Source organism: Dicentrarchus labrax, unplaced genomic scaffold (genome assembly GCF_905237075.1).
Source record: "Dicentrarchus labrax unplaced genomic scaffold, dlabrax2021, whole genome shotgun sequence".
In the NCBI taxonomy this organism is placed as follows: Eukaryota; Metazoa; Chordata; class Actinopteri; family Moronidae; genus Dicentrarchus; species Dicentrarchus labrax.
In genome coordinates this window covers 22,691,542-22,718,545 of record NW_026136721.1, presented here as the reverse complement: position 1 = coordinate 22,718,545, position 27,004 = coordinate 22,691,542, and the positions used below count along the sequence as shown (strand labels likewise).

At 40.7% G+C, this 27,004-nt stretch overlaps 1 protein-coding gene across 2 annotated transcripts in view; it reads right to left on the bottom strand.

Annotated features, from left to right (window-relative positions):
- zcchc7 (zinc finger, CCHC domain containing 7) overlaps positions 1-25,730 on the bottom strand; it is a 53,499-nt gene extending 27,769 nt beyond the window's left edge. For both annotated transcript variants that reach the window (XM_051384976.1, XM_051384978.1), the window contains exons 1-3: positions 25,636-25,730; positions 21,200-21,831; positions 18,725-18,965 (exon numbers count right to left, since the gene is read on the bottom strand). In XM_051384976.1, the coding sequence (XP_051240936.1) occupies positions 18,725-18,965; positions 21,200-21,721 (763 nt within the window). In that variant the 5' untranslated portion in view covers positions 21,722-21,831; positions 25,636-25,730. The remainder of the gene's footprint in view (positions 1-18,724; positions 18,966-21,199; positions 21,832-25,635) is intronic.
- Between the last annotated feature and the right edge of the window lie 1,274 nt (positions 25,731-27,004).

The following is a 27,004-nucleotide window of genomic DNA, read 5'->3' as shown; positions in this document are numbered from 1 at the left end:
CAACACAACAAAAGAGAAGCTGTCTGAATATCAAGCCCACTGGACAGCAAAGAGCATCCAGGTACAGGAGGAGATTAAGTGTTTGTGGAAGTAATAGGGGAGGATAAAAGGGGAGGGGCCAACGAGGCAGAGAAGATGAAATGATATGCAGAACAAGGAGGAGATAGACACTGTGTGTGTGTGTGTGTGTGTGTGTGTGTGTGTGTGTGTGTGTGTGTGTGTGTGTGTGTGTGTGTGTGTGTGTGTGTGGATATTTGCCATGCAGGGAATAGATCAATAGCTGTACAGGCCGATTATAGATTAAAGCAGCAGATTTCATTTTGCTTCATTTCATGCTCTTCCGTTGCCCATCTCTACTGATCTCTCTGTTAGACGGACGGTGAGAGAGAAAGAGAGCCTGAATGCACAGGATCAACTAAAATACATTTCCAGCCAGCAGTCATTCAAAGACTGTGGCAAAGCTTTGCTTCATTTACAAGAGGGATACTTTCGAAAGGCTTGAAGATACAGACATTAACTGTTTAAAAGGCCCTTCTTATTATGAACCTATGTGAACGTTTTCTGGCAAACTTTTTAAGAGAGATTTTTGATGACGGTGGGTTTCTTGCTTGTGTTGCTAGGCAACTGTCAAAATGTAATCAAAGCATACCCACAGTCTTGATTTAAAAGATGAGTTGTAAGAAAAGAGAAGAAGATATTAAACTAAATTTGTATTTGATTTATTTTATCCATTACTGAGGTTAGATCACCAGGCTAATACAACACACTAGTTACCCTGTCTTATGCTCTGTTCCCATGGGCATTGTGTATGTTCTTGCAGCACATGGCATGCAATGACACACAACATTTTATTCTATTTTATTTTACATTACGAGAAGGAGGACGTTAAATCACACGCAAAAATGTCAAGGATAACACACTGGCACCATGAAACGTACAAGTACTCATGTTGGTACTGAACCGGGGCTACACAGTTAGTCGCAATATTATCTTTTATATTATTTTTAACGACTACATCTGGCTGGTTAGCTAAGGTGACCAGGTGCCCCACTCTGTGTGTTTTTATCCATTGTCCCACGTCCCAGATTGAGACAATATCTCACATTTTAATTGTCTCTTTTCAAAAGTCAAACCACTGCAGGACAGGTGCTTTTCTAAAACCTGTTTTTATATCTAGTGCTTGTAAAGAAAGAAAGGAACGTTGTCATCACTTGTGTCTTTGCATACCTCCAAAGGGGAAATAGGCAAGACACCACAAAGTCACAAGCTATGCAGATTTAGTTACTGTATTTACTTAGTGTGGAATTAGTGAAAATTGCATTCAAGTCAACCTGCATAGTCTATTGTGTGCTACTGAATCAGCCAGAAGGCAAAGCTTAGGGATGTTACAAGCTAAGGGGCAGAATAAAAATGTTTATTGTTTAAGTTATAAAGAAACATCAACATTTTAGACTACCCCTCAGCATTGGTAAAGTTTCCCACACAAACATACTCTTTGTCCCACATCTGGTTTGTTGGGTTCTGGTCATCCTATGAGTAGCAGAATAACCTTGATTTAACAAACACCAATCAGCCATACCATTATGAACAGCATGGTCTGCGGCTATGCAGTCCCATACGCAACAAACTGTGTGTCCTGACACCTTTCTAACAGAACCAGCATCAACTTTTTCAGCAGTTTTAGCTACAGTAGCTCGTCTTTTGGATCGCCTTCCCTCCCCACGTACATTAATGAGCCTTTGCCACCCATGACCCTGTCTCCAGTTCACCTCTTTTACTTCCTTGGACCACTTCTGATAGGTACTGAGTCGCAAAGTCACTCAAATCCTCACGCTGTTCATTTTTCCTGCTTCTAACACATCAACTTTGAGGACAAAATGTTCACTTGCTGCCTAATATATCCCACCCACTGACAGGTGCCATGATAATGAGATAATCAGTGTCATTCACCTGTCAGTGCTCACAATGTTATGGCTGACCAGTGTATATTATATATATATATAAACATATAATATAATATATATATAACGTATATGATGTTTCAAAGGTAATCTTTAAAAAGAGATCCAAAAAGATGTTTTGTGATTTTTACAGATTTTTGCTATTGCAGCTTGGTGAAAAGGCGAAATGCAAGCAGATGCCATCACCCTGGTTCCTGTTGAATCTGCCTTGTGTTCGGCCATCACATATTTCATCTCAGCCCGTCTCTGATTATCCATCCCCCCCGCGTGACAAGCCGAGCCTTCACCCCCTGCCAGCCCCATGCCACCTCCTCCCTTCCTCCTCGCTCCCTTCCACACCATGTTGGCAGCCAGGGCAGGGCAGGTGGCCAAACCTGTCAGTCAAAGCACCGTCGCCACGCGGCAATACCACAGACACCAATTACCACACAGCAGGGGCGCGGCCTGGCAACCGCATGGCAACCACATGGTCCAATCAGGGTACACAACAACAGGGACCAGAGAAGGCCAAGAAAAGTGAGTAAGTCTGTTTTTTTTTTTGTGTGTGTGTGTGTGTGTGTGTGTGTGTGTGTGTGTGTGTGTGTGAGAGAGTACGTTGAAACCATATTCAAGTTATCCAAAACCGAGCCCATGCATGTCTGCAGGTTTGACAGGTAGTCATTGTGTCTTTTTAATATCCGTTAGCTGTCGATTTAGTGGAGATTTTCAATTCAAACGCAACATTTATCTCCATGTATCTGTTGATAATCAGCGGTTCTTAATAAACACACAGTCCTGACTCATGACCAGTTCTGCTGGTCTCACCAATCATGCATCTATGTTTCAAAAAGAAGCTGAATTGAAATTTTTCTTCTTTATGCTCGGATGGTTTGCGCCTATGACACATTACAGGACAATAAAATTGGTACAATATCTCATTTTTAATTACAATTTGTTCAACTCTCCGCTCTCTGCTAAAGTGCGTCTCTAGCTAACTTACAAGATCTTGGGATTTTCCTCTATTAATAAGAAAGACAGTTTCACTGTCATATAGATTGAATGATGACTCAGTAACAGATTACATCAGAGACTTTTAAACCAGGAATTAACTTGGTTGTTACAGAAACTGATCTGAGGCTGTGAAATCGTGGCCATTTGGTCATTTACATAACACAGCATTATAGTTTGAAAGGAACAAGAGAGGCTTTCAATCAGCAGATGAAACTGCCAAGACCAATTAGTTTGAACAACTTTCTTTTGTAGAGATGCTTTAAGACACACCTACATTGCGTAATGAAATGTTTTTACTGAAGTCATCATACTTTATATTATTCAGTGACAAAAAGAATACCTAACATTTATGTCACTTAGTAGAGTTGAAACAATTATTTGATGAATCAATTTGAATGACATGAAACACATTTGTGACCATCAATTAATAATTTATGTTAAACATGACCTTGTTCAAGCTTCTAAATTGTGAGGATTTGCAGGTTTTCTTTATCTTGTATGATAGTAAATTGAACGTCTTTGGATCTGAAGCGTTGAACAAAACTATAATTTGATGATATAATCGTGATAAATTGTTTTTTCACAATTTTCTGACATTTTATAGGCCAAACAAGAATGAAAAGCATCCCCAATTTAAAGTGGAACACTTGAACCTGTTAAGAATTTTCATCCACATAAGGAAAAAGATAATTTTCCGTTGAATCAATGGCAACATATGTTCCTTCAATATGTCCAATATATTGTAGGGAAGATTGCTCCGTAGTTTTAACTGAACGCATTGCGATGGCAGAGCAGCATGCTAGTCAACAAGTGTTTGTATTTTATGGCATAAGTCATACTTGTGTACACGAGCACATAAAATATTGCTGATAAAACTGACCAAATTATTCAGGGAGCCCCTTTTGTCTTCGGCAGTGTAACACACTAACACACCAACACACAGCGTCTGTAAGGGGCAAATATATTTTAATAAAACCAGTGAGTTGCAACCTCAATTTCATTTTGATGAATTTCCTCCTGCGGGAGTGAGCCAGGCAGTGGGCGGGAGTGCGGAAAGGCGGGAGAGCGGGAGAGGGAAGTGGGGTGATGGGGGCTGGGAGGCAGATAGAATTTTCATGATTGTTATTTTTGTTATTATACAGCGAGAGAAAGGGGGGAGAGAGGGGGTAGATAAACGGCGTTGGTTAATCTGAGGCATTTTGCGGAGAGCTCCATTATCGTGCAGGTTGGGCACGTCGAGGGGGTTATTTTTCCGAGGGATCTTTGGCCCCGGTAATTAAGCTCCATTCACCAGGCCCTGTTCCCCAAATTAAAAATTTGTCATTAAGTGGAATTTACCATAATGCCTTTTTATCTGCCGGCGCTTCAGCATGCATGTGTGTGTGTGTGTGTGTGTGTTTGTGTGTGTGTGTGTGTGTGGAGGGTAGAGGTGAAGGAGGGGCAACAGGAGAGGGCAACCAATAAGGGGGTTACACTGTGCTCACATGCACAAATAAACACACACACACACACAGAGGAGACAGGGCAAATTGAAAAACTGAAATAATCCTGGACAGCAGCAAACGTTTGCATGAGTAAACACACACACACACACACACACACACACACACACACACACACACACACACACACACACACACACACACACACACACACACACACACACACACACACACACACACACACACACACACACACACACACACACACACACTTCAATCCTTCAAATCCACCGCCTTTAGGGTAATTAAATAATGGTGCTTTAAAGTTTTAATTTAGATTTGGCTTTTTCCTTCCTCCTCCTACTGTATGCCACACAGCACACACCCACAGCACATATATACACACACACACACGCACGCACGCACGCACGCACGCATTCACGCACACACAGACACACACACACAGTCAGTCACAGTAGGTTATAGACTTCATCCAGCAAGTTAGCCCTCAATGGGCAGGGTACATTTGAGAGAGTGAATGATTGAAGAGCAGAATCTCTGTCTCTATAGGCTTTATAAAACAATACAATTATTAGTCTTTAATTAGAGCAGCCCCTCTGTGGGACAGGGGACAGACAAAGAACAATAGGGGATTAGAAGAGGAGCTCCTAATATGGCTCTTTTATCGCTTCATTCAAATACAGTTTATAAATGCATCCAGCTGTCCTTTTCACCTGGCAAAGTTGGAAGTTGGTGGTAGATTTGGGAGAAAATGGGAACAAATCAATATATACTCATTATTATTATTAACTGGAGCTGAAACTAAGCATTTGTTTTTTATTAATTAATCCGTAATTAATAATAATTCATGCCTTTAAATTATCAATTGTTAATGAGATAAAATGTCAAAAATAATGGGGCACCCTGGTGGCTGAGGGGGGTTTAAGGCTCTGAAACGAACCGCAATGTCCACAGTTCGAGTCCGGCAGGGGACCTTTGTTGTATGCTGTTGATAATCTCTTTCCCTCATTTCCTGTCCATAGGGGCCACATAAATAAAAAATAATAATATTTACAACTTATTTTAAATTACCAGTGATGCAAGTAATATTTTAGAATAGCAAATTTTGTCAAACCATCACTCAAAAAACCCATCACGGTTATGAAATAAGACAAAGACTGCAGAAACTCATTTACATGAAGTTGTAACAACCAAATGTTAAGTTAGTTTACTTGATAACCTATTAATGTTCTATGTCATTTATCTACATTTCTGTCAGCTGGCAAATAGATTAATCAACTCAACATTATCATTATTAGGAGGGGAAGAAAGAGCAGGAATGGAGGCCTGGCGTTACAATCAATACAGCACAGACAGTCATTAAATAATGAGACAGTAGCAGGAAACAGCATTCTCTGATCCAATAAATAGGTAATACGTGTAGTAAGTAGAAAAACTTGACATGAAATGTTAATGTTAAAGTGTGTTACTGGGTGTCTAAAACCCAATAACCTGATGACTGACAGAGCTGCTCACATGCTAGATGTTGATTCTAAAGGATGCAATGAGTGGGACCTCTGAAGTCATGTGAGGTGGGTGAAACTATACTAAATAGTAATGTTATACTGAGTCATTCAGCCTTCATTTCCAGCCCTCTAAATGACTACCTATGAATAATAATATGATGTGAATAAAGAGAAAACAGCAGTCCGTTTTGCCACTGTGCTGATACAGGAACATCCCTCTGACTCTGAAACGAAACACTAAATTCTCTACATCTCCCTGAATGCCATCAGAGAGTGAAGGTAGGGGGAAAATAGGGCCTTACATGAACAGAGGGGGGTCTGGGGGCTAGAGGAAGAAGAGCAGAGGAGGAGGTTGAAAAGGAAGGAGGAAGAGGAGGAGGAGGAGAGGGGGGTGGACAGATGGCAGAGGTTATGCCTGGCTGAAGGGGGCAAGACAGGAGGAGGCTGTTGTGGGTGTTCAGGGTGTGTGTGTGTCTGTGTGTGTGTGCGTAATCAGAGGAAACACTATGCTTTACCCCCACTTCTACACATGCAGAGCTCTTCCTTAAGAAATCCCTCCACCGCCCCTCTTGGTCCCCCCCCCTTTTTCTTTGATTTCCCATGATTCCTCATTTATAGATGTCAAAGGCGCATTAAATCCATCTAAATAAATGTCTGACTGACTTTTCCTTTAATATCAAATCCAGTTTTTGGCTCAGTTGATACCGTACTGCCTGGAGATTGTATTCAGTGATGAACAAAATAATTAGGTCCTCCTGCATCTGATTGACAGATAAAACCTGGTTAAGGTAAACTACAGATAGAGCCGAACAACAACATGCTGTCAAAATCTGTAAGTGTGTGTGTGTGTGTGTGTGTTTCCAAAATACAGCGGAGGGAGGAATTGCAAGGGGGAGAGTAGAGAGAGATAGGGGGTCTTATTTACTGTCGTTTAATTTGCTCCCCTCTGTTCCGTCCATCCCTTGGTTTTTCTGACAGGTAATAAAAAGCGGGAGCTTTCCTGACAAGCCCATTTGAATTTGGATTGAATAATATAACTGTAGGGTTTCCCACATAACGCTCTGTCCAAGCGTGCAACGCTGCACATACACACTGGCAGCCCCTCTGCCTGCCAGGGTGTGAGTTTTATGTATGCATGTGTGTGTGTGTGTGTGTGTGTGTCTCTATGGTGCTTATCACTGCACACATGCATGTACACACAAACAAACACACAGGTTCTTACGTCATGGTAGTTAATGCAACAACAATAATGAATTCCTGCAACTAGCCACCATGCCACTCCCATATGCCAATCTCTGCCTGAACCTCTACTTCTTTTTTTTCCACCCTTCACCTCCTCTTCTTCCCCCTCTCCTTTATTCCCTCTGCACCTCTCCTCTACTGCCCAAGATCCCTTCATCCCACCTCCTCTTCTTGTCTTACCTCATCCACTCCCTCCCTCCCTCCCTACTTCTCCTGCTCTCGGGTAGCTGCTGAAATCCCATTCCCCGTGGGGCAGGCTAAATTGAATTGGCGTGTTTATATGAACAACAGGGCCGTTGCTTTAATATACCTTAGAGTTTATGCCTAATGCCTCCCTGCTAATACCGCTGGAGCTTGCCGCCCTCGCTCAACACACACCGCTTTTATGGAACTCATAAAAGAGACAGAATAGCAAGAGAGGAGGATGAAGAGATACTCTGGGAGTGTGCTTGCATTTGTAAGCAAGAGGGAGAAAGAGAGGAGAAGCCTGTTAATACATCTTAACAAGTTATCTGTTTTATCACACCTTCTTAAGATCTTCCTACTGTAGAACATAACCCACACCTCCTCCCTCCAGTGTGGAGTGTGAATGAAAAGAAAAGAGGAGAGAAAGAAAGGGAGGAAGATTTTTTTTAGATTAGTGAGTAATGCTGAATAAATATCCGGAGATTTGGTTGAGGGAGTCAGTCATGCTCGTCGACTTGCAAACATCCTCCATTTTCTCCCTGTCTCCCCCCTTCTTTATTCCTTTTATTTCTCTCCTCTGTCCCATTTCTCTTCTGGCCCTGTGTCAGCCTACAAAAGGCCCAGAGTACAAAGGAGAGAAACAGGCCTGAGATACTCAACCCAATTACTATTGATCAGTCTGCACTCAGAGGAGAAAAATGTGCTCACCTGCACGCACTCACACTCACACTCACACTCACACTCACACTCACACACACTCCACACACTCACACACACTCACACACACTCACACACACACACACACACACACACACACACACACACACACACACACACACACACACACACACACACACACAAAAATCTGTCTAGATACAGAATGCCCTGTAAGGTCAGGGACGGTTATTTGTTTGCAGCTGATTTGTAACACTGACCACTCAGGAAAAATCATGTCAACACTTTTCCAGGCTGCATTACTTTTACCGTTTCCTTTCCATGGCCCAATATAGTGAGCTATGACAACATAAGAGTCTGGATTGTAGTTTAATTCTCATTATTTGTGTTGTAAAAAGCAACAAACTGTTAAAGTGTTCATAAATCTACTCAAACAAGACACTGTTTTATCCATTTAGGTTTGGTCTAAATAGATTGTGTTGCAATTGAGTGATACACAATGCATCAGTAAAATGATTTAGACAAAAAGATAGACTGTAGAAAAACATTAAAGAAAAACCAAAGAAGGAGAAAACCAAGACACACAGTGGTGGTAAGTTGGGTGCCACTAAACAAAAATAATTCCTGCATTCTGAGGTAAATCAAACCATGACACAGTATGAACAAATTGACACCATTTAGTGCTGATACAGTTTTGGTATTTAATTGTTTACATTGTAAATGTACATTTTTAAATCCCTCCTCTTAACAATGGACCTGTCAGAACATCCGCCACATGTCCTCTTTAACACTGAGAGAATGTTTTTTGCTCATGTACGTAAAATAAAATCTAAATCCTATTTTGGAACAAATTTGCACTTAAAACCTGAATACAACAGATTCTTATAGAATCTAACTTTAATGAAAAAAAATTTACTTGCTGTTGCTGAAATTTTGCTTGTTTGAATTTTATACTCACAGAAATATAAAAAACACGCTTTTGATCAAACCTGCTTTCTCAGTAGGATTTTTTCAGATGGATTATAAATGTCCCTTTTACACTGAGTAACTGATTTTCACATTTACTCCACCTTTGTCCAAATTTAAATTCAAGCCTGGTATGACTGTTTATGAATCATTTATAAACCATTTTAAATTGTTGAATTCTATTTGAAGATAAGTACAAGTAGCTGTATATCATATAACACTGTAAGAGGAGGCCGAGGAGACCCTGTGGACGTTTTGGCTGATCCGCAGAGAAAAAAAAAATCAGTATGTAAAGACTGCGTAAAACCCAAATGCTTTTCTATTTGAGGATCTCTGACCAAAACCTTTAAAAGTTAGCAAAGCCCTGCTTTGGCGTACACACACACACACACACACACACACACACACACACACACACACACACACACACACACACACACACACACACACACACAGACACACACACACACACACACAGAGACACACACACACACACACACACAGAGACACACACACACAGAGACACACAAAACAAGTCTCACATTAAGGGTGTGATGAACTCTGTGCGCTGTCTGGAAGCCTGCGCCGAAATATCAATGACTAAACTCCCCAACGAGTTGGTAACTATCTCCTTCTCTCTGATTTTATCCTCAATAATTAATTTTCTCTCCCAACGCCGACTTTGGCTTTATCGGTCGCTCGCCGCCAGAATCTCAGCATTCCATTTAACCATAATCCCCCGGATAAAGGGGCGGCCTAGGTGTGCTAATGCACAGGCATGCGTGCACACAGGAACACATGCACGAGCGAAGACTTAAACTTCATTCACAGACACATAATGTTATAAACCAGGTACACAGATGTGCAAGGACAACCAATACCAATGCTGGGCCAGTTTTTCAACAAAAGGACATGTACACCAACGATAATCACACACATTTAAACGCATCAAACCTCTCTGGATGAAGTCTGAATATGCAGAATGCAGACACCGTGTTTACTGTCAGCTGTGGGACCTCTAAAACACATCCCAGATACAAGCTGGATTAGCACAGGAAAGCCTATAGCATGAATCCTGACCCTGCGAGCCCGGCATAGCAACAGCCACGTAACCAGGGCTTGGTCTTGTTGTATGGAAGGATGGTTGGGAATGGGAGTGGAGGAATAAAGAGATGGGATGGATGGAGGAAGGGGTGGAGCTGAAGGGTGGAGTACGGGTATGCATACGGGCTGATGTTGAATTTCTGCGACACCCTTAGCCTGTGCTCGCCTTAGAAACATTCAAGAGATCAGGCCGATAAATTAACTTCCACTTTTGACCGCATCCTTGAAAATCCTTGATCACACTATTGATCACACCAGTGTATTCTTTTTTTTAAATATTCACCTGTTTCAGACACAGGCTACATCTTACGTATGCATAAGGGCCGAGCCCTTTAGTCTTATTTAGTGCCAGTTTTCAAAGGAGATGTGGTTGTGGAAGCAGCATTAAACAAGTATGACTACTAATAAAAATCTTCTGGACATCCTATATTTTAGCATTCTCAGTTAGACAGCAACGTAACCACTGAAAATATCCTTAAATTAAATAATGCAAGTAAAGATAGAATCACCTTTTTCATCTGTCAGAGAAAAAATACTTGCATTTCATCTGTTAAGAGTTGGCATTTGCCTCCCATCATGACTGCTTAAGTCATTAGTGTGTACAGACACCTAAAGACACCTAAAGCCTGGTATTTAAGGGCCTATTAACTGGCAAGCACTGGGAAACCTAATGGGACTCCTAATTAGTGCTTTATTGAAGACAGGTGTGATGGAAAGGTCAACCAGCTAAGCTTACACACGTACTAGCATCAATATATAGCGCATGAAACAACACAAAACAGTGGGTACAATCTGAATAAAACAGAGAAACAAAGGAAAGCAAAGAAATCAGCAATAGCGGAAGAGAAAATATGGAGGGAAATTGAGTGAGAGAGAGATAGAAAGAGAGGACGACGAGGGAAAGGCTAGATTGACTGAAATATGGTGAGTGCCAGCTAGGCCAGACCAGGCCCAGCTGGTCTCTGTCTGACGAGTGCCTTAATTAAGAGACATGGGGAGAAGCCTTGGAATGGCCACATACACACTGCCAGGAGCCTCTGGAGAGGAAACTGCTAAACAGGCACACTTGTGTGCCAAGAATCTCTCACACACACCCTCTGGGACCTTGTGAAAAACATTGCCCAGCTATTATTAGGCAACTCTTTGCATACCGGAGCGAAGTGTACTAACCCTAAATGTGTGTGTTTGTGTGTTTGGGGTTCTCCCTTTTATCCTGTTGACTGTTAAACTGAACTTCTGATTCCAAAACAGCTCGCCACCTCAGCTAGCGCTGATGCCCCAACAGGAGAAGAGGGCGACGAATGAGGCGAGGGGAAGGGGGGTGGGGGGGTTATTTTGTGGATCCATGACTGCCTTTGCACCCCCCGCCTCTCTTCCTCATCCCAAAAACGTATTAATATTAATACATATCCCTCCAAACCCTTCCCCTCCTCTCCCCAAACCCCCCCACCCCCTAAAAATATCACCACCCTAGGCTACCAGTTAATAAAGCCCTCTCGACGACCCCTCCCAGCCCAAAAAAAAAGCCAAGGAAAGACAATAAGGGGAAAGTTCTCCGGCCAAATAAAAGAACAGAAATTAATACAGTCCCACGGGACCTTCCTCTGTCCCACTGTCACCCCCCACAATAATTTGATTTCCTATTAAGTGATTGCTTAATTATAATGATTATTATTGGTAATTGTAATTGACATTTTTTTCCCTCCGCTACTCTCATCTCTGCCCCTTTACTTCACGACCTTCTCTGCAGGTCTTTTTAAAAAGACGAGTGGTGAAAATGCACAAGGGAGCAAAAAAGACGGAGGGAAAGGGCGGTGTAAATCAGGCCAAACTGAATGGCACTTAACAATATGATATTTAAAATACTTTTATAGCCTCACACTGACCGCCAGAACACAAAAGGCGGGATTAAGGTGTCGAGGCATTGAAGTTTTATTTAATCATACATGAGTGTGTTTCTGTATTCGTCTAGATGTCTTATCCTGTAGCTTCAGGGCACAATGTCTGCTGCAGGTCTCCTTAGAAAAGAGATTTTTGCTCTCAATGGGATATCCTGGTTAAATAAAGGTTAAAGAAGAAGACAGGGATTCCCTATTCAATCCCCCCTCCACACACACACACACATTAAACTACAGTAGGGACCCTCTGGTCTCCAGTTTATTACCCCTTCCTTCAGGCTATAGTTCCTGAAAACGGGAGGCTGTATGTTTTTGCTGTTAAAAAAAAACACCTCACATTCATTCTGACACCTTCTGGGGTGAATTTGACGTTTCAAAATCACAAAAATCAAAAACCACAGTTCCACAGTGCCACATAAAAACCGTACCGCGTTGAAAACTATTTCATTTAATGTCACATTCTTTCTCTATTCGGAACTAAATACGGTGAGACTTCGTTCCAGTGGGCCAGGGCACGGTTATTGGGCTCATCTCAGGCGTGGTGAGGCTGACACCGGCTGGCACACACACACACTTTTGTCTTTAGATGCACACACCTTCACACTCCAACACACACACAACATCAAACCTCGCATCACACCTTCACTTTCACTCTAAAATGTTCTTTCATTTCCACAATGCAAAATATTAAACTGTAACTATCACGGCCACCAATAAATATCTTTAAAAAGAGTCTAAACATAAGAACCAATTTCAAAATCTAAATGGCATCCATCGACAGAAAGACCTTGGTTTCAAGTTTCCCGGCCCGGCAGTGTAAGTGCGAGGTTGTCTGTAAGTTTTGTCGAAATGTTTTCTACTAGAAAATATTTAAATGCTGGCCCTTACTCACTCTGAAGAACAAACAGCCACATTAATACAAATGAGCACCTGCAGCCGCAACCGCAGATGTCTGTGGGTGTTTTTAGTCAAAGTTTCCAAGAAAAAAATAGAGAAATTTTCATAGATTATTTTGACAAAGATGACTTTCAGACAGGATGGCTTGCCTCTTGCAGATGCAGATAAATGTGGTATAAATAAACTCATATCAGCACAAAAGAAAGACATGCAGCCGCAGAAGAAGCACAGCTGAAATTAGAATATGTTGCAGCACCAACTAACAGCATTAGTAAGGGTGAGTATTTGTACAATATGAATGCAACTAGGGGTAGAGGAATATTAAAATAAACAAATCATTAATGAAACATTAAAATTCCATTTCTACAATTGTGCAAAATTCACCTTCATCACATCCATCATAAAACTGTGACTATTCAAATGGCATTAACTTAAAATTTTAAATATATCTGACATGTTACGAATCTGAAACGGCTCACAAGATAAACAGCTGTTTCATTTAAGCTGGAAAAACACGGCGACGAAACCAGATTTGTGGTTTTTGTATCGAGCCACATCAGGTCAATGCGTCATCTGAGATGGCTGGACTGTAAGACCCACGCACAGACTGACAGACAGCGCTGGATGTCAGTGTGTGTTTGCAGACAGATTCCAACCATGTTACAGCCACTCTGAGATCTTAGCCTGGAGACAAACCGGCCCTGAACGACAGCAACACCGTGGCCGATCCTTTTCAAGGCCTGTCTCATCCACTTTAGCTTACCCACTCTCATCTCTCTCTCCCTCTGTCTGATGCTTAGCCCCGCTGTCCGTCTGTCCATCCACCCACCCACATTTCTTTGGATGTAAACTCAAGTGCTGCTTCACATTCCGGTCTGAGTTTCTACTGCCTCATTGCTGCTGTTCTTCGCTTGTGTAAGAATCACAATTCCTAATGTTTTTAAAAGGAAAACGCTAAGAATGTCAGAGGGCCTGGATCTAAGGTAAAAGAAGGATTAAACAATTCAAAAATTGACACTAGATCTGTTCAGCAATGACATTAACAAGACATGAGCAAATGAGACAGAAAAAAATAATTTATTGAAACATTCTTTGAAGTTGTTTATACTTTTAGTAAAATGTAAATATAGTAAAAAGCAGTATGTCCAAAAATCAGCTCTAATGATTTTAGACAACAAACCTGCATTTTTTTCAATAAGCAAATTATAACCAGAGGCCAAATGTTGATTTTTTTTTGACAAATAAAAGAAGACGACTCTAGAGAACACTCAAAAGACACAATAATGGACACGTCCCCTTACTGAAGGGATTTTTCACATTACAAAGAAACTGCCGTTTCATTTACCAGATTACAGTTGTCATTATATTTCAGTGGCCGCTGGCAACGAATGATTGTTCAATCAAATGCTTTTTTTAAAAATTGAAAGCATCGGGCTTTCAGCTGAATTTCTACAATTTATTTTGCATGCACTAATATTAGGCCTACACAGTACTCTCATCTAATTTGCATATCCTCTGTAAAAAAAACTGGATAATACAAGTCAAACTATGGCACAGCGATTTCACGGTGTGTATGTGTGTGTGTGTGTGTGTGTGTGTGTGTGTGTGTGTGTGTGTGTGTGTGTGTGTGCCTGTTCAAACACACTGTGTGGTAGTGTGGGTGTGGCGTTACACCTCGTGTGGCACTGGGCAGCCAAGATAAGAGCTGATCCTATCCATGCCTCCCTTCTGCAGCGCCCGCCCGCCCACCCACACACCCACACACCCACACACCCACAGACACACACACACCCACAGACACACACACACCTAGTGTGGTACCCAACATGCCATTGTAATCTCATTTTACAATCCCAAAGCCCACAGCCACAAACACACAGAGAAGCCAACTAAATCCATATTTTACTCTGTGCGTACAGTATACTGGCATGTGAGTTAAGATGATACACAGTGCGCAATATACAAAGGCCAACTGAGGTCTCAGAGTGCAAGAAGCTGCAGGAAAACGCTTCAGGCCCAAAGTAGCATCACTCATTCATTCACTCACACATCACGGCAGAGAATGAAAACACTCATTAACGCACATATTTCAGACCATAAAATAATTTTTGTTCTGCACAGGCAATCTGAACAGCATGACAAAACTGTAAAGAACAATACAACAGAGAGAAAATTATGCTACTGGAGAAGAGAAGAGAAGAGAAGAGAAGAGAAGAGAAGAGAAGAGAAGAGAAGAGAAGAGCTTACCTTTTGGGTACAAACACACAAACACACTCCTTACTCTCTAATTCACCAAGACTTTAAATGAAGCATGCACACACTCTTGAGACACACACTCTCAGACACACACTGATGTGATCGGCCACCCCGATAGTGAGCCAGAGCTGACTCTCTAAGCCTCAAACAAAGTTTGGTGTGCACTGACCAAGACCGAGGGGACAAAAAAAGCGAAGGAGAGAACTGGGGGGAGCAACAGAGAAAAGGAAAAAAAAAAGTGTGACCACTGAGTGAAGTTTAACCACTTACGATTCAAGTTTAGCTTCAGCACACCCCGCCTACACCCCAGATTCATTCACGGGCATGTACACGTACACCTTCTCTGGGTGGGAGAGGCACTGAGCTGGATTTTGGGAAGCCCTGCTTTTTCTCTCTTGTTCCATCTGGTTGCTGCTGCATGGCTGCCGGACAGGCAGACGGCCTTCGCTCATCCCCCTTTTCTCTACTATCTTCTCTTTTCCTTATCCAATGTCTCTACAGATCCACCCACCAGCAGCTGCCCCCTGTACAGCCAGGTGACAGATAGCTACTCGAGCTGTGTGTGCGCATGTGTGTCCATGTGTTTGATAAAAAAAAACATATGTGAGGGAGTGAGAGAAGATTAGATTGTAAAAGTATGTGAACAAGTGACACCATGTAGAGAGAGAGAGAGAGAGACAGAATGAAAAAGAGAGGAGGAGGAAGAAAGGATTCAATTTCTGTAGGGTGAAAGAGGGAGACTAAGTGTAGTGAATGCGATTTGATGGTGATGCTGAGATGGGGTTTAGGCGTACAAATACTATTAGTCACTGCTGTGCAAACCTGTTACACACATATACACACACAGACACACACACTGTCAAAAACAAGCTAGGTTCCCAGGCTACAGAAGTCAACACACAACATGGCATACAAAAAACAGAAATCAATCTTTATATCTATCCCTGGTTTATGGATGTAACGGTTATAGTAGTCATAAAAATTCAGTCATATCTAAATTACCTAAACATTGACCTTCTCTCTCCATTTCTTCGTAAAAATAAAAAGGGTATGTGAAACAAATTCCCAGAGGAAGAGAATTAGTCAGTATACTATCTCGCCATAAAGCATAATTAAACTTGCAACAGCAAAGAGGCCAAGGGGAGGAATAATCAATCAAAAATGTGTCCCAGTTCCATATTGTATACAGTATGTGCCATATATATATATATATATATATATATATATATATATATATATATATATATATTTTCATTATGCAGTAAGTGTACATGAAATCAATACACTTTAGTGTTTTGTGTTGAATGGAAATCAGGCAACTAACATCAATCAAACAGATTTTGTAATGGCTGCAAATGCTTATTTTCATCAGCTATTATATTACTTATTTGACAATTATGTTCTTAATAAATGTATAATTTGTTTTGTCAATGAAAAGTTTGAAAATCGTGAAAATGTCTGTCCTCTGTTCCCCAGAGCTCAAGGATACATCTTCAAATGTTGTTTTGTTTAATCAACAGGCCAAAACCAAAATATACTCAGTTTACAATGTGGGAAAATAATCTACATCAACACAAAAATCAACTCTTTTTGTATGCATTCTGTTTTTAGTACATTTAAAGACCGGGGTTGGCAGTGTTTCCCCAAGGAAATTGCTTCACAGAGGAGGTAGCCACCCAGATCTTTATGCACCTCTTTATCATCTTAGTTAGCAGATGATAGCCTTGGGCCGACACACTCATTACATATATGATATTTTCTGTGTGAAATATCATATATGTAATGATATCTGCTGCTTTTTTTTGGTGAACAGTTAATGTTTTATTTCATGAAAGTGAGTTAGCAGAGGTGGTCTTTGTTTCAAGGTGGCCCACTTATGCTATAAAACACTGTGGGAATCCATTGCTGGCGTATTTTACATTTTACTTATTGTCAACAAATTACATGAAACGATCAAAACTAAAACTGGCTCAAGGCGATTTGTTTCTACTGAAAACGTAAATCTTTAACAACAGCTCAGAAATATATTGTTTAAATTTCAAAAAAGGCCAATTATTTTCCTGAAACAGTAGTAAAGAGCGCGTTTATTGGGGGCTATTTTCAGCTGTGGATTAATACCCATTTGGTGCAGGACTGACTGTAAATAAACGGCAGTGCAATAAATGAACATGTCCCCTAGTGCAACAATGTGGCTTACTGATGTTTTTGTACAACATTGGAGCTCTACGGCACGAAGGGAAACGATACGTTTTATAAATATAAGAAAAATATATTTTACCACTTTCCCAGTGTCAACAAACACTACATACTCAAACCTTGCTTAGAATTACTGTGTAGCATCGAATTAGCTTCCAGCTCAAGACTATAGAGCTCCATCCCTCAAATTTCCTTGCTTTCAATTCCCCCTTCTTTTTTTTTTTTTTTTTACTAAACCCTCCCCCCATTCCTCCCACTTTAAGACCCCTTCCACACCACACCCATGACCCCCCATGTGCAGACATGAGGTCAAGCTCCAAAGATCACAGAGAGAAGCCAGAAGAGAGAGAGAGAGAGAGAGAGAGAGAGAGAGAGAGAGAGAGAGAGAGAAAGAGAGAGACAGCGACACAGAGAAAGAGAGAGAGAATGAGAGAAAGAGAAAGAGACCTAAAACCCTCCTTTCCTCCCAAAACCAGGCCAAAACCTCAAGCCTTCCCACCAGCTCCAGACCCCCTCCTTTAGCCCAGTTGTGTGTAGAGGAGGCAGTGAGCACTCTTGCAGAAACATCAGCCCAGGGAAATTCAAATGAGGAAGAAGCGGTGAGAGAGACACAGAGAGAGGGAGAGACACACAGAGAGAGAGAGAGCACAATAGTGAGAAAATAGGATAAAAGAATGAGATGGGAGAGCGTTAGGTAGGAGGGAGAAGGAGGGAGAAGGAGGGGGGATCAGGAGAGGAGCTCGAGAGGTTGCTGAGGCTGCAGGTTAAGATAATGTGTAGATCTGAAGAGATTTGCAGGAAACATTTTTATTCATTTTTTGATTACTCCCATCTCTCTCGACCTCCCCTCCCTCTCCTCCTGCGTTGTTGTCTCTCCGTTTGTTTGTTTTTGGCATTAGTGTTATGACTGTTGGTATGCGTGTGTATGTACACATGCATGCTGATTAGAACTAGAATATTTTATAAACACAAATATTCACACTTGCACAGGCCCTCACGCACATATCAATACATAATGCACACAAACATACTTAAAGATGCATCAGAGAAGTGAGCGGCTGGGAAGACAGTGCCAGGAATGCTAAGAATTTACAAATTTGTAAACATGCAGACACAGATGCTGCATATGTACATAGAAACATGCATGCACGCAGATTGTTCAGAGTGTAGTCCATCGCTGTGCCCGCTCCTTATCAATGAGCTGCAGGTAGGTTAAGTGTTTCTGAATGAGCTGGACCGTACAAAATGACTCCCTGCCTCCATTCTTCTGGTCGTACACATTCAAAACGCACAAAAACATATCACAAAGGGTCTAAACAATGCACAAACCAAGTGCACACCGTACACACAAATAGATGAGGCCACGCATAAACAAAAAGACACACCTGCATTGCAGTCAGACCTTCCCTCCAGGTTGAGTGAGATGGACTGGTCTCCGTCCTGATTCCCTGGACCAAGTATCATCCAGTTCTCCAGGCCGTCCGAATCAGATGAATCAGAAGACTCAGAAGACCCAGAAGACTCAGAAGACTCAGACTTTGATTCTGACTCTTCTGAATCAGATTCAGAGCTGCTGGAGTCCACAGTCACTGGCACACCGAGACCTCCCTTCCTTTTCTGGGTTCCCTATCAACAACCATATTGTAGATGTTAATACAAAGCTTTCAGTTGCACCATAATGCATCCCTGAATTAACTAATCAAAGCACTAGCTATGAATTGTCAGAAAAATCAGGCCACTGTTAAACATTATCACCTGATTTATTGTAACATACAGACTGGTTACAAATTAAAGGAAAAACCTGAATGAATGAGTGGAGAAAGAAATGTGGATACTTTCATAAAGGATGCGAGTGGTCATTGAATGTTTTGATGAGAATGAAAATTATGTGAATCAATGCCTATGGGGGAATGGAAACAAGGTTTTGTGTTGGTTTTTCATTTAAATTGTCACCTATCTGCAGCTAGAGTTAAACTTTTGGGCAATGCTCTGCAACAGCAGCAAGTCTTTAGCATTGCTACATGCCTCCCTGATTGCTGAAGCTTTACAGCAATCAACAGCTAACTGGTACTGCCCACTGGACAGTAGCTTGACAAAACAGCAACCAGCACTGTGAATTCAGAGTAAAGGGAACATGAAATGGGCAAAATGGGGGAAAAAAACACATGGCCAGACAACATCCAACGTTCTTACTCTTCTTCTAAAAAACACTGCTTAAAGACAAGTGGATGCAGTGGACGGAGGGCAGATTATGTTTTATTGTTAACTAGAGTTACATTAGTGTTTGTGGGGTTACAGTTGCATAAAAAAAAAAAAAGACTCCTCTCTCTTCACAACTAGTAAAGAAAGGCAGTTTTATGTATTTAGCATATTTTGAACACAGAGGCAATTTAAAGTGGTTGATATAGGCAAAGAAAAGCAGTAGAATAATTTTTAAAAGCGTTAAAACACAGAATAAAATTACAGAACAATACAAATTGAATAGCCTAGAAATACAGCCAGAGTTCAGTAATAAGTTGTGAGTTGCCCCAAATGCAACCGAGGAAATAAAAGTGCAGCAGTTTAAATGTAATGTAATTTAATTTAATCTAAATTTAAAGTGGCTATGGTTGGGGTGCATTTGAGATAATCAGGAAGTTGTATGCAGAATAGTAGCTAAAAGCAGCTTCACTGGGTTTATATTTTTCCAGTTTAGAAATGTAATTTGGCCTGAAATTATTAAGACATTTATAAACTAGCAACAGCACTTTAAACATATTCTACAAGTTACTGGAAGCCAGTGTAAAGATATATCTTGGTTCTCGTTATAACTCTGGCAGCGGAGTTCTGAATTGAAGTGGTACAATTTCTTTTCCTTTGGGAAACCAGACAAGAGACCGTTACAATAGTCAACCGTGCTGAAAATGAAGGCATGAATGAGATTCTCTAAATCTTATCTGGACATTCTTGCCATTTGTTTGAGATGATAAAATGCTGATTTAATTATTGCCTTGAAGTGGTTGCTGAAGCTCAGATCTGACTCCGTTAAAACACAAAGATTTCTAACTTGGGTTTTTGTCTTTATAGAATCTAGAATCAAGATGAGCGAAAAAACTTTTAATCTTTCCTCCTTGTTGCAAAACACAATAATTTCTGTCTTGGTGAAAGAGCTACATAAATCGAAGTGTTGTCTGTGTAGCTGTGATAAGCAGTTTAATTGTCATGTATGACTTGACCTAGAGGGAGCATTTACAGGTTGAATAATAGCAGCCTAAGAATCGAACCCTGGGGAACTCCACATGTCATGGTGGTCTGCCTTAGAGATATGTTATATATAAGACAACATAAGAAGTATTCTGTGGTTATCACTTGGCTGCACTAAGATCAAACAGCACCAAAGCAGATGTTTTACTGGAATCGATATTCAGACAAATGTCATTTAACATATGCATATATATTAACAGTGCAGATTAAAATCTGTCCAAAAGACCATCTAAATTTAAAATGTTACAGAGTTGAATCAAAGCAGCTTTCTCAATATTATTCCAATGGGTTTGAAATTATTCAATATTGAAGGATGCAGGTATTGAGTATTGTAGTATTTCCCCAATATGTGGAATCTATTAAATTAATATATATATATACATATGAGGATACATATAATTTTTAATTTTATATTTTTATATGAAATTTGCAAAACTCATTACAACGGCAAACTCAACAGCCGCTATCTAGAAATGAGAAGGTGCTCTCACTGTCTAAAATCAGGGATTGTTTCTGTTACTTATCCATATGTGCTGTGAATGAATGGAAAGCTTGACAGGTCTAACAACAGTAACTAAAGGTAGTCACACACAACATGCCACTCTTTTGCTCTTTACCTGTTGGGCCGGGGTGGAAGTCTGCAGCTGGTGTAAGCCTTTACCCTTTAAGGCACAGATCCCTTCATCATCATCAGCAGTGTCACCCTCAGAGATGGAGATGACATCAGGGCTGGAGTCAATCACGATTACCTCCTCAAAAAAAGATGAAGACGACCTCTGACCTTTAGGGTTACTTTTCCCCTTCTTTTGTTTATCACGTTTCTCTCCCTTCTTCTTCTTCAGGTGTTGCAGTAACTTGCTTATATTTGGTGATGGAGGCCCACTTTCTCCAGTGTGTTCCAGTTCTGCATCAACATCTAAAGACTTTTCAGTCACCTCCAGCTGCTGGCACTCCTGGCCCTCCGCATCCTCTCCCCTGTCCCTCTGCTCCTCTATCTCACCAGCATTAGAGGAGTAGTGGAGCTGGCTGTAGAGGCGGAACTCCAGCTCGCTGTTGGCCTCTGACCCCTCAGAATCCTCTTCATCCTCTTGATAGAGATCATCCTCCAGTTCTTCTCGATCCTGGTACATACAGTACATCCCCGAAACCCAAAACACACTCAGTACACACACACATGCACACACCTTACTGACTCGCACACACAACCACTCACACCTGGGGAGACGGTGAGGTCAGTGGCTAAGGTGGACTGCGAGGATAAAAACACACAAAACGAAGATCAGTTATTATTACAGTCATCATCAACTATTATTATATTGCAATCCAACAGAAAACACAATATATGTACAATGTACAATTGCTCTTAGAGGATCAATCAACTCTTGAATATTTACTTTTAATCATGCACATGTAATATTATTGTCAAGCAAACCATTTCCCAAACATTACAAATATATGGCTGCAACTACTTAATATTTCCTCATTTGGTCTGTAAAAAGGCCAGAAAGTATTAAAAATGACTATTGTAATTTTCTCAAGCCCAAAGTGGTTGATTTTGTCCAGCCAAAAGTAAAAAAATCTAAACATATTCAGTTTACTATCACACAAGACAAAGAAAAGCAGACACAACCATGAAACTGGAATTATTCATCATGAATTAATGATGACAATTAATCACCAAAATAGTTCATTATAATTTAATTAATTTAACTTTCTAATTATTTTAAATAAATCCATAGATTGACAAATCAGTTTAGTACTAAACACTTTTTTAATTGATTTTCCGCTTTCTATGCAGCCTGGTTACACTCATTATAGTAACAATAAGTAGCTTCAGATAGGTAATCAATAGCGGCAGACACTCTGAGTTGTGTTGTCATTAAATGGTTATGCAGTTTAAAGCATGGACTCTGATATCTTACACGTGGTGCATTAAAATGCCGGTTGGAAGCTGCATCACGTCATGTTCAAGAGTCTCAATAGTATTGTATTCAAAAGCCATGTTTTTGTTTTTTGTCCTAATATCAATGATGATGCCAAGTACCAATCCAATACCAGTGCTGTTTTTAATTTTTCCTATTTAAAATCTGTGTGCGTTACGCTCTTAATGTATTTAACATCGATCTGTCACATCTGGCTGATGCCTAATGCACCAACACCAATTCAGGATATCCAATTGGTACATTATTACCAGGATTATTTGTTATTTAATTTTATCTCTTAACTATCAATCACGAAGATAAAGTTATGTCAACTATTACCTACAGCAGTGAAGAATAAGCGAACACAGACCGGCATCAATTACAGGAGAAGCACAGAGTTTGAAATCCATAAGGGCTTGTTAACAAAGCTGAAAGAGCACGGATCGGCTGCACTCAGTTTTTTTTTTTTTTTCATGTTTTCATCACAGCTTTGGTTTTAAGAAACAACTCAGATACAAGTTAGGTGATCATGTCAACAAACACTTTAAAAAGACAATCTGGGACCCACTTTCAATGATTATGTTATAAATGATCTTCTTACTACACTGTGCAACCCTGTGTTGCTAATTTTCCCCCTCTGTCTCACACTTTCTCTCTCTCCACCACACACACACACACACACACACACACACACACACACACACACACACACACACACACACACACACACACACACACACACACACACACACACACACACACACACACACACACACACACACACACTGGACAGCGAAGGGGCACTGGCCCATTGCTCTGTCCAGTCCTGCGTGTCTGTGCCATGATGGCTGGAGATGATTGGCTCCCAGACCGCACACACCGCAGAAACGCCACGCTACACGGTCACAAGCTGGCCGCCGGGGATTAAAGGGACAGAAAGAAGAGGCTTCCCGGCCGACGAGGGAAAGCGACAGCTCTGAAGTTTAGCAGTGCACAGAGACCTGGAGCTGACAAATTACTGACTGTGTTTTACAATGGTGGAATGTCAAGTACTTTAAGCCAGAGCACAGTCATGGTCCACCAGCACAGGTGTGTTCAACTAATCTGCCCAATTAAAGCCTTGCTCAGGACTGTATGGTTATATATGGACTGTACTTGATTGACAATATCCCCGACTCTCTGGTTAGCTTTTGTTTTGTAACTTCACTTTTGCTTATTTTAGCTCGGTTCGTTTGGAACCTCAACAGAGGGGTCACGAAAAGACGGATCTAATGTGGAACAAACTGAACTGGACTGGACTGCAAGGTGGAAACACAGCTTTGGTTCCATCTGTTAAGAAGGGACAAATCACCCCTTCATGACTACGACATTTTGACATGTCACAGTAGGAAAAGCACAGGTATAAATCATACAATGAATGATGGCTTAATTTCATTTAGCTGCTTCAATTTCATGGTCCTGGTATTGTGCGTGCTGGCTCACTGTCACACAATCATGACCTACTGAGACACTTGAATAAGTCATTATTGTTATTAGTAACACATTTTCCTACTAAAAAGGTGTTAAGGCCACACACTAAGCTCAGAAAAAGGATGTGATGCCCCAATTCTGACGTGGGTAAGGAAATGAATTGATCAGAGTGATCAGAAACTGTAAACAAATTGTGAGAGAAATGCTACAGCTCGTAGTCTTGTGACTTCCAAACACAGGATAACAATCTACTGGCCAACCATCGAGGCCAACCGAGCACAACCACAAGGTCAAGGTTGAACAAAACAAAAGTAACATCGCACTTTTGATCACACTGAAACAGGAAACACATGCTTGAATTTGTCTTTCTGTTCAGGCATCAATGGGAGATTGAGCACATACAATAATATTTGTAGGACTGAATTGTAATGTGACTGTACAGCAGCACAAGTAGTTAGAAGGTCAAGTGTGTAACATTTAGGAGGATCTAATGGCAGAAATGAAATATGATATGCATAACTCTGTTTTCATTACTGTATAATAACCTGAATATGGGAATTATTGCGTTTTTGTTACCTTAAAATGAGCCGTTTCTATCTTCAGTCTCCACAGAGGCAGCAATGTTGAACTGCTGTGTTTCTACAGTGTTCAGATAGTTGAAATCTACAACTTCACTGCTAGATGCCACTAAATGTTACACACTGGACCTTTGAGTACAATTCAGAGGTACTTTACTTCAGTATTTCCATTTTATGCCACTTTATATAATTCTATTCCACTACATTTCAGAGGGAAATCCGTACTTCTTACTCCACAACATTTATTTCACAGCTATAGTCACAAGTTGATTTTACATAGAAAACATATGATCTTCTAATAAAATATGAGGCATTGTCAATAAGTAGTGTATTTTTGATATCTAGTTATAAGAACATATTGTTGTCATTTGATTTTAGTATATTTGTAAGTGAATATATTTTTATGATGCAGTATTGCTACTTATTTGGACAAAAATCAAATCAAATGAAATCATTACTGGTGTTTTGTCGGTGCATTTATGTCACCACAACGACAGAGACGATTTCAGGGAAGATAAATGTATAACATCACATTTATATTACTGATGTTGGGCTGTTGGAGCTGGTGGGTTGCCATGGTGTTTGGTTGGTCAGGGAAAAACAACACACACACACACACACACACACACACACACACACACACAGATATACAGTGGAGTGACAGGATGAGCCCACAACTGATTACACTACCATTACAAGCAAAAACAGCAGCAATCTCAGTCTAACAGGTAGAAACGCACTCGGTCTGTAGTTAGCTCGGATGTAGCCACGGCTAGCTAAATGCTAACCAGCTAGCAGGTAGCTCTGCACGAGGCTACTGTTACTGGCTAACTGGACCCAAAACACAGAACCACTGGAAACCCTGTCTCTGAACAAAGATGATCTCTAGACACTCATACTTCCATACGTCGACAGTCCCACCTGTCCGTCCACGTGTTTCTGAGCCGCCGCTCGGATGTAAACAATGAAGCTCTTCAGCCTCAAACACGTGTGAAAGAAAACGCACACGTGGACATAAAGTGACCCTGCTCAGAGTAAACACTTTACATGTTAAGTGTTTGATGTCAGTAAGCATGAGCTCACCTTTATCCGACAAACTGGAGAGGTTACAGGACTCGGAGCTGCTCTCCTGCTTCCAGCGAGAGGCAGACAGACAAACAACTTCCGGGTTTGTCCGAATAAAAATGGGTTGGCCGAGCGTAACGTTTCACTGCGCGCTGCTGAGGCGCTTACCATGGGGGATAATTGTGATTGTGCTGGACAGTATCGTGAAATATGGGCGGACAAAACGTCAGTCATTAATGTAAAGTTTGGATATTGTTTGATTAGAGTTTAAAATGTTAGATTTTTATATGTTCAAGGTAATCCAGTTCCAACACTTGAAAATCAGTCAGGACTAGAGCCTGGATTTTAGAAATATTGAGGGTTAGGGTTAAATCTGCAGACCTTATCACAGCCGGAGCATAGGTACATTGACCAGACTCCAGAAACACGTTTTAGTGGATATTTTAGTAATATAAGATTTGATTTTAGAGTGGGAAAAAAGAATGGAAATCTAACAAAAGTTAATAAATAGTTGACAAAGGTAAAATAGGAAACCTTCTATGACCCAACAAAGTTGTTTTTTTTGTTGCGAGTTTTGGTATTGTCCCATATCACTGTTGTAACCCTATAATATACATTTATATCCTGATGATACAAAAGGAACATATAATTATACAATTATTCAACAGTTTAATTGTAACAGTGTTTTGGCCACCAAGATTCCATAAAACGACTTAATCTGTGATGTGAAGAAATGAATTTGGGCCTATATGTTTAGAATAGAGGATGTGTAGGTCACAGTCTCTCATGATATCATCAGGGTAATTTGAGGAGGTCGTGGGAAGATTTAAGGGAAAGAAAAAATATATAATCTATGATGGAAACTTATTACAATATCCATTTTTGTCTTTGTTGTCTTCTCTGTGTGTTATCTCTTTCTATACTCGCCTATTAGAAATCATCATATGAAACTATAGGTTAAGGTCTAAAAAAAAAGGAAATCCTGAAAAATAACACATCTGTTATGTCCTGGTGGCCAAGGGGTTGGGGATGCTTTGTTGCCTGTCAATCCCTGTCTCTCTTAATAACCACTAATCTCTTCCAACAACACTTCCAAAAAAACAGGAGATGTGAATAACAGTGCTGGCTGAACTACTCTACTCTCTACTGTTATGCAAAATATTATCATCTCATGGTTGCACATATTCTGTGTGCTCAGAGAATACCCTGATACTACATCATTGTACTCTGATTATACAATGTAATGATTAAAGTTGATGTGGAATTGTAAACTGGGGTACTTCCAAAGCATCATATTATTTTCTGCAGACAAAAGGTCCAGCAGGGCCCTGCACTGTGTTTCACTACACAGACTATTGTCAGTCTGATGGATGTTGGGCGTTTTCAC